Source organism: Botryllus schlosseri, chromosome 5 (assembly GCF_051294905.1).
Source record: "Botryllus schlosseri isolate E-star chromosome 5, Bs_hap1, whole genome shotgun sequence".
In the NCBI taxonomy this organism is placed as follows: Eukaryota; Metazoa; Chordata; class Ascidiacea; order Stolidobranchia; family Styelidae; genus Botryllus; species Botryllus schlosseri.
In genome coordinates, this window is record NC_137240.1 from 24,496,621 (window position 1) to 24,510,260 (window position 13,640).

A 13,640-nucleotide genomic window follows, 5' to 3' on the forward strand; every position below is an offset into this window, starting at 1 on the left:
TAGGTTCTTAAATCTAAAAAAGATATGTGGCGGTTGAATATATCGTCGAATACTTGAAAATAGAAAATGCCGTCGCGGGCTTTGTCTTTGAGACCCCTGCTCTAGTACATAATCATCAATCATATGTCCCTACTACAACATCTACTGTGACGCTATTTTTCTTCAGCGCCCCCATTTCGCCTCCTGAGCGTTTCTGCCGCCTCCAATATCCAAATCGCCTTCTGGGGGCGCTGGAGCCAAGGTCAAGAATCACTGGCTGACACCATCGACGCCAATGGACCAATCAGCTTATCGTGAAAAGGCTTATTAATAAGCGTCCTGCGGTATAAAAGTAATCCGTCATGCCCGAAATTGAACTAAGTTATATGGATTGTTGGAAGTAAGTAGGAATGTAATGCACCATTTCGCTTCGTCATTTATTATTAACATAAAAATACTCGTTTTCAGCATTGTATGCTATACATATTAATTAGATCAATGTCAGTTTCGATGCTATTCATCCAAGGTTTCCCAGAGATGTTCCTTTACACTCTCAACTATCCTTGCTCAAATGCTAGTGGCTTTGCTTCTTCGACTCTTCAAATCCTTTGACGAGAGTGAAGCTTGACTTGGTAGACCGACAGTGATGGCTGATGCAGTCGCTATCGCTACAATCCCTTTCGCAAACCTGTGCGCATTAAATAGTCTCATTAGTTCACGACAGCATCAATTGTTTACATAGACTGAAATATCGCTTCACGCTATCACTATCGACGTAACTATTTAATATTGTGCGAGGATTAGGTCAACTTACAGAGAGAATTATATAGTTTTTTTGAAAAAGTAACAATACTGGAAACTAACTAGGCAGCAGTCATTGTGAGTTGCCGTAGCCTACTGACAACAAGTAGGCTACTTGTCAGACGCATACGAGTGTATTGGACGCACTATATGTAGTAGGAAATGGATGTGATTCCGTTTCTTGTGCGCAGTTATTGCACATCACAATATAATAATCCTGACTGCAACATGACACTTTTCGCTTTCGCCAGTAGACTAATACAGCAAGGCCAGTTGAACAGCTATTTGAAGGTTATTGTGATAGGTGTGACAGGAACCATGTAACGTGGCTCTGACACAGATAAGCAATTAAGCATACTGCAAATCAACACCAATATTTAAGCCTTATCACTAACCTGTTCCAGCGATTTTTTCTATCCGATATATCCCTATTGCCGAATCAACTGTGTTGATTCATATACATTACAGGCACCACATATCAGTCAGCCATCTACTACATGGTACGCGAGGTATGTTTCCGGAAAAAATAGGTCTATGCTGCTCGACTGGACGAAAGTAAATCGTTTAACTGATAGCCTGAATCACATAAGACAAATTTTGCTGCAAATCGGCGGCAGATTTTTTTTTCCAATTCAATTTTTGCGTTCCGGGCCCAGCAATGCTATACATTTTGTAAAAATTACATCGCAGTATACTTTCCAGGATACTGATATCGTGTTAGGAATATTCATACACGAAAATGCAGAAAACCGCTATCATTGGAAGCAGGGTCATAGCCAGAAGGTGAAAGAGGATACGTAATCTCTTCTATACCAAATTTGTGATACCAAGTTTGATGTTGCGTCATCATAGACGTGACGTTTACTGCATTACCGATGACCTGGGATTACACCAACTATCCAGATCATCATACTACCCTCCAGACTTTCTGGCTACGTTCCTAACTGTACCATCTTATGGTTACCAATGATCTGTGGTCAACATGCAACTTTTATGACATAGGTATTCCCTATTTAGTCAAACCCATCGAGTGCGACTCGTGTTCCTGACTTGCTGTGCACATCGAATTTGTAACTTGCTGACAAATTTCATCAAACATGACTTTGATGAAACGGTTTGAAATTCATCGATTTCTTTCGAAAGATGTCGGGCGGTTAAAGAGTTTCCGGCTTGATAAATTTCGAAACCTCATGCAAAATACACTTCCGGGTTATTTCGACAAGTTTCAAACCCATTCTTGTTACTTATTTCAATACTTGTGCTTCGAGTCGGGTTCTGCTGATTTCGGTGGTCGTTTTTTGTCACTAAAATACTGACGTCTGGCGTAGTTCCAAAGCTCCGCTGGATTCTGTCCAGTCGGTTGGCCTTCCTGTGGGCCAGCGGTCATGGAGCCGGCGTTTCGTCGAACTGCGTCGAATAGATTCTCCTATAATAATTATAAACAAAATCGATTATAATGCGTAGTAATGTGTAGTACCACTTTCATTCTTCTACCTTTCATTCGTGGGCATTAATAGTCTGTTATTTACTTAGTTAAGATTAAGTCCTTCATCATCTGCAACCCCTTACAACCTACATGCTGTAATTCAATTACCATACGGTGTTGATTTTAGAGAATCGTCCTGATCGCGGGTATATGTGGCAAGGTTTCATCGATTTGCACTTCTTACTCAAATGGTCTGGATTTCAGATTATATTTCAACTTCCATCGATATGTACGTATACAGGCTTACTTTTCGCATTAGTAGGCCTACATGTGGTGTTATGATATGCTTGATTGAGCCCGGTGATGGGTTCCTGTATTGTTTTGATAGCAGGATGCATGTGGTCTGCGGGAAGAATACACTTCGGGCTCGGCTTGTAAAGGTGTCTGTCTAACTCAGGGGTCGCCAACTCAAAATGGGTCGCGAGTCACTTTTCAAAATTCCTAGAGGCCGTGGGCCGCATGACTTCAATATCGAGATTAACATAGCCAACGCAGCTCATCAATCACGTGTGATAACTCTACGTAAGTACAATGCTGTGCTCTCTTACATGGGCGATGGGCATAGTCACCACAAAATGAATAATATTTTATTGAACAAACAGAAATACAAAAAAATATCATGCTCATCAATTTCATTATATTTTGAACTATGAGCTGCGCACGATACCTGACAACACTCTGTAGCAACCAAAACAGGGGTGGCCAACCTTTTTGCTATTCACGGTCGCATTTCGATTACTCATGTAGCCCGCGGCCGCATTCCGGTGCATAGTGGTAATAAACAAGCTGGGGCCAAATATCTACGTTAAACTCACCATGTCCATTGCTGGTACACTCCGGACAAATCTATTTACTCATATCGGCTTACTATGGGCACCGAGATCATGAATATAGTCATGTTGTGAAGATGAGCAATAGGGATACGTATACTGTAGTCGCGCCAAGCGCGAAAATTTTTTCATGTTCATGAGTGGATTTCGTCAATGTATTATTAGTATTGCTTTACATATTACTATCAAAAATTCATCCTTTCTCGGCCCATGTGATCAGATTCACCGGTAGAGTTTATGCAGGGGGTGTCTTCAAAAACTTAAAGAAGTTATTATTGCTGTGGTGCATCTTTGAGTGGGCCAATTCTCATTAGTCTCCTATGTTGCATGCAGGTATTTCTTGACCTCCCATTATAATTGTCGTTATAGTGGAAATATATTGGATTCGCCCAAACGCAGGCCTACGAGAGAAAAAATTAATTCGGGATGAGGAGAACACGATCAAAAATTGGTATTTCTTTATGGGGCGCATAATTTTTCTCTACTGTTCGCATCTGTACGGTGGGGCTCAGATTACAATGGACACTGCTATATTAATATCAAAAATGAACTCGCATTGACGCGCGCGCAGCGCGAATAAAATTTCAAGAACATTTCAAATCTCTCATTAATTAGGGAGTCAATTCGTAAATTAAATTCGCATAATATTGACAGCCGCCAACACATCCTAATTGAATTGAGTGTCGACGACCGCATAATTTTTCTTCTGCTGCCGCAGATTGGCCGCCCCAGGATTAAAGAATCGATATTGGGGTTAGTTATAGGCAAGGTAGCCTATTTGCTGGAAAACTATCTACTCGTAAAGCATGGTCTCTTGTGGAGCCCGAAGTCGTTTATCAAGCCCCCCGGTCTTGGCAGTGGTTGGACATTGCACGGCAAGGTATTATGCGAATTCATATCAGCAAATTATTCCTCAAGTATAGAATGATATTACCATGCCGAACCGAAGGAATAGTGATATTGGGCACAGTAGAATGGCTTACTTTGAACAACAACAACAACATGTTTAAACTGAAATCAATTTCGGCATTTCGAAATGGTTCGCTGAGCGTTCTTCCAAAATTCCTCCAAATCGGGCCGCAGGCCGCGTGTTGGTGACCCCTGGTCTAAGTAGTCAGTCTTAAAACAAGAAGCTCGGTGATAATGCTATATGGTGGCAGCGGATAACTTCGAACTAGTCGAATAACCAGATTATGTCGGCCATTGATAGAGGTCCAGGTGATCTGGCAATAATAGGCGCCGTGAATGAGGCAGAAGTCTGGCTGGAACGTAAAAAGAAATTCCTGATATGTATCAATGCGACAGGTAATGCTGAATCCCCTGGGCTCCAGAAAGTTGGACTATTACTGATTATATAAGCAAGAAAGGACAGGAGGTATTCGAGAAATTCGTGTTTACTCGAGGAGTCGCAGCATCAAACGGTGTGGAAGCAGTTGCAGCAGAAGACAAAAATGACCTTGATACCGTCTTGGAAGAAGTTTGATGAACGTTTCAAGGTTCGTGGTGGCAGGTTTGAAGCACAACTTCATTTCTTCCACTTCTTACAACGCAACGAAGGTGAATCATTTGCATCGTGGCTACATACAGTCAAAACGGCTGCACGAAAATGCCAATTCCCTCCAGCAGTATATGACGCAACTGTTCGGGTTAAACTTATAGTCGGGTGCGTAGATGATACTGAGATGTTGGACAAGCTATCTGAAATCGAATTTGATAAGCTAACGTCTCAGAAGATTATCGACGTTGTGACTCCCCGAGAAGCGAGACGGAACAATGCTGCACGGAGGTCTGCACCTACCGCGATAGAAGCGGTGACGAGCAACGTGAGATCTCAAACCTCTAAGAAGTTGAAACTGCGCCTTTAATAAACTGCACATTTTGCGGTCGACGGCACAAAAGAGGCAAAGAGTTCTGTCCAGCAGCCTCAGTAAAATGCTACAAATGTGGTAAAACGGGCCATTATATCGGAAGGTGCAGAAGTAGACGTGTAGGCTACTGTATGCGTGCTGGATAGTGAAACAGTTGAGGATGAACTAACCGCAGAGTGTAATGATGAGGAAAAACTTCCAGATGCAATGTGTTGAAGTGTGGGCGCAATCCAAGAAGCAGAAGCATCGATAGGTTCAGCACATGCTACTAAGACTATCCAGTGGACTATGATGTTGAGAGTCGTTAACAACACTCTCAAATGGATTATTGACTCTGGAGCGGAAGTGTCCGTCATGACGCAGCGATTGTACAAGAGACAATATGGGCCTATACAGAAATCTGATAGACGGCGCATTGGTGTTAATCGACAACCTCTCAATACTGTTGCTTATGTAAGGATGAAACTCCGCTCCGACTTCAAGGCGTTAACAGAGAAAGTCTACATTGTGACGAATGCAGACAAGCTACTCCTTGGCGCTCCTGTTATACTGGAACTTGTACTCCTTCATGAGTGCCAGGTCGTCCAAGTATCCATCAGGGCAGTCAAACCTACCCCTGAGAGTCGTTTGCGGAGCAAGGATGCAGACATGGGGTAATCGCGATTAGTAGTCGTAATCGATTACGATGATTACAGCATTTTCAAGTAATCGTAATCGCAATCGATTACATTCGAAAAAATCCGGAAGTAATCGTAATCGTAATCGACTACTTCCCATATTTAATCGATTTCTTTGTGAAAGAACGATTACTTATTATTTGTACAAGGACTTTGACATAAACTGAACACTCGTGAACAAGGAAGAGATATTATGCTAGTTATTGAGAGCACAAACGTCTGATTTTCAAATACCACTGCTCATTATTACGTCAGAGGTAGCCTATTACCTTTGCTCGTCTTTGCGTAAGAAGTGTCCAGTCCACACATAGTAAATAGATATTCGATGTACATTAGTGTGATTGTAAGAAAACCCACCGTGCTGTATATCGGGTTATCAATACATTTCAGACACCACTACCTCGCAACAGGATAATTCATCACCTCTCTGCCTAAGTTAAAATGGCAACTTTGGTATTGTTGTTTGGTTCTGCTTAGTTAAACTATAGAATGTAATAGTTCTATTTCTATAGTTAAATGCAGTTTCACCGTTGCTGCTTGGCGAGCAGTAGGCCTATATCAGGGGCGGGCAACTTCTCCAGTCGGCGGGCCAGATATAGGAAAATTAAGTACTTGGCGGGCCAGATTGCTGAATCGATACATTATTCGCCCATTTATCCACGTATACAAGGAATAAACCGTATTTAATGAATGTACTTTAACGACGGCAATGTCATTTCAAAGCCATTTCTCGCCGATAATGACGAAGACAGTGTGGATTTGTGAATAGCATTATCATACAGGCGCCGTCATGTCTGCTTCCAGCTGATCAATGAACACACAGTGCAATCCTTAATTAAGATTTTAAGGCGTTCGATAAGCCCGGTACCCCAAATTTACGAAGATATCAATTTATTAGGGTTGAGTAGGTGACGAGATAGCGTCGTTGTTCAACTGTGTGGCCTAATTAATCTCGATATTGAATTCATGCGGCACGTGTCCTCTACGAAATTTGAAAAGTGGCCTGCGACCCGTTTTGAGTTGGTGACCCCTGACATAAGCGGTGTCTTACGAAAGACTAGAAGTGTGCCGTGCTACAAATCGGCGGTTATGGATTCAAAAATAAGATATATCAGCCTAGTGTAAATGATCATTGTAGTCAACAAAAATCATGATTACCACAAACGACATTAGGGTTGAGTACATCGTAAATGCCGATAATGCAAGTAATCACGCTTCGACGAACTTACGCGTAGGCTCCACTCTCGCACGCTGCGGATACACGCATATAATAACATAAAGTCACTAAAATTTGACGTAGTAAGCAAGTAATGGGGAATCTCGGCAGACTGGGGCTGCGGGCCACATTATCATGTAAGACAGAAAACTGACCGCGGGCCGGACAAAATCCCTTCTCGGGCCGGATCCGGCCCGCGGGCCGTATGTTGCCCGCCACTGGCCTTTATGGTACGAACCAGTGGCGGCTCGTGACAATATCGGGTGGTGGGGCAAGGGCTGCGAGCGACTTTTATCAACATGACGTCACAATGGCGTTTTCCAACGTAAAAAAGTAACTTTATGATGGTCACATGAATTTCCCGACAACAGTGATTTTAACGTAGGTGCCGCGAGAGGTTTGCCGGTGAGCCGTGACTTGAAGTGTGGTAACAAATGTTTTATTCATTTATTTTTAATCAAAGGATTATTTTACAAAATGTAGGTGAACTAAGAATCGTCCCTATGCCACGAATCAAGTATCAGGTCATCCTTAGTAGCATGCGTTTTGATTTCATGGTAGAGTTATAGATTACGCAAATCGATAGAGCCTAAAATCCGACCGTCACCCCAAATTCGAAATCCGGATCCAGTCCGGCCAGGTAAAAAAACATTGAAATCCTGCTCCGGCTCCTGAACCGGACTGTGGCCATCTCTGGTTACGATCAGGTGATAATAGGCAACCAAAGCGGAGGCACCCGGCGTACGATTGGATCAATAGACTGGACAACTTCTAGACCTCTCATTTTCGCTCTAAAGGCAACTGCGTAAACTACGTACGGAATAAAGATTCAATACGATTATGTTCGCACTTGACATGACCTGACTAATTCCAATGACTAGAACTCGAGAGATCGCGTAAGCCTAACTGGAAAGGTCAACGAGTTCGGACACATACGCAATTGTTATATCATAGATTGGGCCTGTTATATTGAATCCAGAACATCAATTTGAATGGTCTTTGAAGAACTAAGGACAGCAGCCTCGGAACTTCGGTCTCGGAACAACGTAGGACATTTTGGCCTTGAAACTGGAGACTGTGACACAACACACACGGCTTACTGTCTATAAGTCTGCTGCGAAATCGCCGTTGGAAAATATATTAATATATAAATACATGAATAAAAGCCGTAACTTAGTATACTGTTACAAGAAATCATCGAGAAGTAGCATACGCAATCTCATAACCCATTCCGGTATGGTACACTGTCAAAATCAATGCAAACAGACGAACACCGAACTTTGAGTAAAATAGATCGAGGAATAGGCTGTTCGAATGATCAGCTGTTAGCCGACATCGAAAATGAAATAGCTATCGCAATTGACAGGGGATTGTAAGCAAATGGTTTGAAGGCCACAATTTCACAGTGAAATGGACATTGGCGAACATAAAATTATGTGAATATTTGAATGCAAACCGAGAATCTTGGTTAGCTGTTTCATGCGATCATCGAGATATACCATCGGAAATATCATCACCGATCTCGTTATGGAACGCAGACTATAGATTAGAACAGACCGACACCGGCTTTTGCGTGAGATCCGCAATGACGTAGGTAGGCTAAGTATCAGATCAGCGCGCATCTCTACCATACTAGACCTCGAAAACGAAATAACTGCCTCAATCATTGAGTGTCAACTTTAAGACTTGCCACCGCGTTCGATACTAAAATCAAGACATACCGTGTGAAAGCTCATGACAGATCTAGGTATGGAACATCGTTAAAATCAATAGAGACCAATAACGGCTTTTGCGTAAATTTGTTGGCGATAAATGAAGAGTCAGCTCTTACTCGACTTTGGAAACGAAATTACCACCCACATAGTTCAGTGACAAACTTAAAACTTGTTACAGCGGTCGATACTAACACTTACCGTGCCAAATGTCATGACCGATCTCGGTATAGAACATCGTCAAAATCAATGGAGACCAATACCGGCTTTTGAGTAAAATCTGTTTGCTGTACTATGTACATGATAGATCAGCACACACTGAACTTCGGAAACGGAATTACTACGATTATCTTTAAGTAGCAAGCCTGAAACTTGGAGCAGTGTTAAATACTACCTTCACGACATATCATACCAAGTTTCAAGAATTATCATGGTGCGAAACACCGTCAAAATCGACCTATACCAGCAAAGGTCGACTCAACGCATATTACGGTAACCGAGTTCAGATATAGATACGATTGTTACATCACACCTTAAGGGCGAGTAGGCATATTTGCCCCGGTTGCTCGGCCATTTTACGAATAGGAGAGAGTAAATCACCGTTTCTTTATTGTGCGCGGCTTTGAGAGAATAGATAGTGAAAGCTTGTTATGAGCGCTACCGGGGCAAGCCCCGGCTAGGCATTCACAACGCGAAAACACAGAAGAGAATTCGATTTTCGCAGAGACTTCGCTATGTATGGGCGTTTGCAAGCGAAAGCACAAGAAGAACGCGGGTTTCGCTGTGATCTCGGTATATATTGATTGCTGTGCGTCTATAAATGGTTAAATTGTTATTGAACAGAATTTTAGGTGGGGCAATGCCCCAGTTGCCCTATAGGACGAGCCGCCACTGGTACGAACGTACACCAGACAAAGGTTTGAAATTTTGTACTGGTCAAATAAAACATTACGGTTTCCACAACGAAGCATTAAAATCAACAGCTGCTGATAAAGATCAAAACTGAGCCGTTGTTTTGACGTTTTCGTAATGGCAGCTTGCATTACATTATCTGCATTAATTTGAAGGCAGAATTTTATGTTCACTTTTTCGTATTCTCATATTATTCTACTCAAAACGGGCGCCAATCGCTATTTCACAATTCTTTACTGAGAATTAGGACCTGCCGCCATAGCCATCGGCTTAAATACCATGTTAGCGTTGGTTGTTGCTAGAATCAGGATTAAAACAGCAAAAGTTTCCCCCACCCAAACATTGGTTTGGGCCTCCATAGTGTAGTCAATTTTGAAGTTGAAGATTTAATTCAATCAATAATATTGGTAATTGCATTATATTGCGGTTTTAATCCTATCTCAGCGCCCGGTGGCCAGATCTACCTGAAGAGCCCAAACATAGCAGACTAAAAGAAAAGCTTGCGTGAGACGCACACACAAACTGTCATGTCTAATGCTCTGTGGGTGCCCGGGTGGCATTTGCATCGTGGGCTCAGATTGAAAGGAATGGACTGTTAGTCACGCCCACCCAGCGCAACTATTGACAATGGACACATACCATAAATTTTCGGCCAATGTCTCTCTTTAAGCACACTTCGTGGAGTCTCATGTTGGCCGAAACTGCATATGTCTTTTGATGTGTCGAGGAGCGGTATTGACTGGCACCTAAATGCCTATTACTATGAATTATACATGCTTTATTTCTTGAGGGGGAGACGTATATGCATCTCGAAATCAAGCTATCTAGAAACATTTAAATCGCAAAGCTCAAAGAGAATTTGCAAGTTAATAAAATCTATCAAAAATACTCTATAATTTATGTTGGTTTACGAATTACTTTTGAGTACCCTCCAACCACGCTCCCCACCCTATTGGGGAATTTGGGGTGCGGCAGTTATGGACCTGGCAAGAATGCAAAACGTTCTGTGCGATAAACCGTCCTCTATAAAATGGGCAACGGGTACATTATGACGTAACAAGGAAATGTCCCATCTTTTGTAAAGACAGTTGTTATATCATTAGGCCTTTTCAGCGCAATCCATGTTTTTTCTTCCAATATAACTACTACGATGCAAAATAAATGTAATCGTGAGTAATCGTGATTACATTTCCAATGTAATCGTAATCGTAATCGACTACTTCCTGATTTTGCTGTAATCGTAATCGTAATCGTAATCGCGTGATTCAGAAGTAATTGTAATCGCAATCGATTACATTCATGAAGTAATCACCCCATGTCTGCAAGGATGACGTCAAGAAAGCATACCCAGAGCTATTCACGGGCATTGGCAAACTGGGAGAACCGTTTACTGTTCACATGAAAGACGGCGTTGAGCCCTTCTGTTTGAATTTGTCACGTCGTGTGCTAATTCCATTGCGCCAGAAGCTCAAAGAGGAGATAGAAAAGCTTGTGGAGCTCGATATCATAGAACAGGGGTCACCAACCTTTTTGCAACCGAGGGCTACTTTTGCGTAATGATTGAAGCGGCGGGCTACCATTTACTCCCGCCGTTTATCCATACCACACTGAATTTTCGCTTGAAATATTCATAGCACTGGGTAGGACTGGACATCATGCTATCTGTTTCTATAGCAGTCAGTGGGTAGCCTGGTATTGTATGATATCAACTAGTGCGCTGTACTCTGGTATTTAACTTGACACTGCAATTCTGAGTGAGTATTCCAGAAGTGCAATAATTAAGCGTGTTTTGTGTTTGTGTTTAAGAAATTCATGTCCGAAAAGGCTGATTCACAACGATAAGTTGAACCATACACGCTTGCAACCTTCATAGTTGATGCGCATACACCAATGTACTTTTCCGTATCAATAATGCACCAAACTTTTGCCGCACAGTGAGGTGGGGGTCATTTTGCAGTGTTTCAATTTCAAACTCCTACTGTTCAGCATCCAGAAATGACAAGATTTCATTATACCGGACAGCAGCAACGATTACAGAAAGTTAGAAACATGGTACATTAAACTGCATTGAGTGTAACAGAAACAAGCTGTGCCAAAAGATGCAATACGTAATGGGTATACAGATACTGAAAATCTGCTAGTACTTCACGGCTGTCTGAGTCCGAATAGTAATATTGTTTACTACTTTGGCATTGTCCTGGTCGTCGAGCTATCGTAACGGAACCCCCCACCATTTCAAGAAGACCGTGGGCGGCATTCCGTCATGGCACCTGTATAGGCAATGCGCCGTGTCTTGAATTTCTGGTGATTCTATCACATACATCTATATATTACTAATTGTAATTGAAGTGTTTATATATGTAAGTTACACGTTAGTGTGTTTTATACAAGAATAGCTGAATCAATCAATCTATATATTTAAAATCTCACTGGTAATAATCTGACGAATATTGGTAAATGATGCTATTCCACCTATTTTTAGAATGGGCTCGCGGGCTACTCATCTAGTCCTCGCGGGCTACCTGGTGCCCGCGGGCACCGGGTTGGTGACCCCTGTCATAGAAGAAGTGACGGGACCTACGGATTGGTGTGCTCCAATCGTAGTCGTGGCAAAACCAGACGGAAAGGTACAACTGTGTGTGGACCTAACCAATCTCAATAATGGGGTGAAAGGTAGCTGTACCCTATGCCTACAGTCGAAAGTTGACAAAGTTTATCACGCCGTTTGGGAGATACCAATTTCGTCGCTTACCATTTGGCATCTCGAGCGCACCGGAAGCGTTCCAAAAACGTATCAGTGAAATCTTGCGGGGAATTCCAAATGTGATTTGCCATATGGATGATATCCTAATAGTTGGTACTCAAACTACGCACGATGAGACACTGAAAACTTTATTGGACCTTCTTAAATGCTCTGGCATGACCCTAAATGAGAAGAAATACATCTTTGCTGCAACTGAACTTGAATATCTCGGTCAGGTCATCGTCCAAGATGGTATCAGCGAAGATCCCAAGAAGGTGCAGGCTATTGTCAATTATGCTGCTCCAACTAATAAGACAGAACTTCGCAGGTTCCTGGGAATGGCAAACCAGCTCATGAAGTTTAGCCCCAACCTAGCGGAACTCACCAAGCCGTTAAGAGACTTGTTGGCGAAGAAAGTTGACTGGTACTGGGGCCCGTCGCAAGAGGAATCGTTTGCAAGAGTGAAACGCGATCTGTCTTCCAATGTTACATTCGTCATGTATTGCCCAGACAGGGAAACTGTGCTCTCGGCTGACTCCAGCAGTTACGGTCTTGGTGCTGTGCTGATGCAAAGACAAGATGACAATAACTTTTGCCCAGTCGCATATGCCAGCAGATCAATGAGCGATACTGAACAACGGTACGACCAGATAGAAATGGAGGCTTTGGCAATCACTTGGGCAATGGAACACTGGAGAGAACTCATACTGGGTATTTAAGACCTGAAGGTTGAAACCGACCACAAACCACTCGTGCCTCTGCTCTCAACAAAATCGTTTGACGAACTATCTGTCACAATTCAAAGATTCAAAATCAGATTGATGTCCTAAAACTTTGAAATTTTTCACTCGCCAGGAAAGTCGATGCACACAGCAGACGCGCTATCAAGATGCCCTCTGCCGACAACGGATGGCATCAGTGGTTCTCAACCTGGGGGGTGCGCCCCCCTTAGGGGGGCGTGAAACCTCTGAAGGGGGGCGCGAAGAAGCGGTCAGCTGAAAAAAATCTTCGTGGTCTGCGCGATTTACGTCCAATGCACGCGTGTTTCTCTATAAATAGATCCAGTTTGATATTTTTTAATTCTCTTATCCACATTCATAACCTTCCTTACCATCAAATAATTTGTTGGGGTTGCTAGCATGCATGCATGTGCAATGCAATGCATGCATGTGGTCTGCAGGAAGAATACACTTCGGGTTCGGCTTGTAAAGGTGTCTGTCTAAGTAGTCAATCTTACAGCTAGAGGCTCGGTGATGATGCTATAGTATAATTGAACATTTTTGAAATAAATAACATAATTAGTTTCCATTTCGAAACTTGCAAAGAATAATTTTTTGAATCGATTTTGATTACTTTAATCGGCACATAAAAAGCGATCGATAATGTTTCCGTTAATACGGTAACAGGGTGTCATTT

General features: G+C 42.4%; 1 protein-coding gene across 3 annotated transcripts in view; it reads right to left on the reverse strand.

Moving 5' to 3' along the window:
* Positions 1-414: 414 nt before the first annotated feature.
* The window catches only part of LOC145439470 (uncharacterized), a 32,427-nt gene continuing 19,201 nt past the window's right edge, over positions 415-13,640 (reverse strand). The window contains exons 12-13 of one of the 3 annotated variants that reach the window (XM_080316960.1): positions 2,037-2,206; positions 415-667 (exon numbers count right to left, since the gene is read on the reverse strand). In XM_080316960.1, coding sequence (XP_080173086.1) covers positions 547-667; positions 2,037-2,206 — 291 coding nt within the window. In that variant the 3' untranslated portion in view covers positions 415-546. The remainder of the gene's footprint in view (positions 668-2,036; positions 2,207-13,640) is intronic. The other 2 variants (XM_080316961.1, XM_080316962.1) reach the window with 2 other exon arrangements.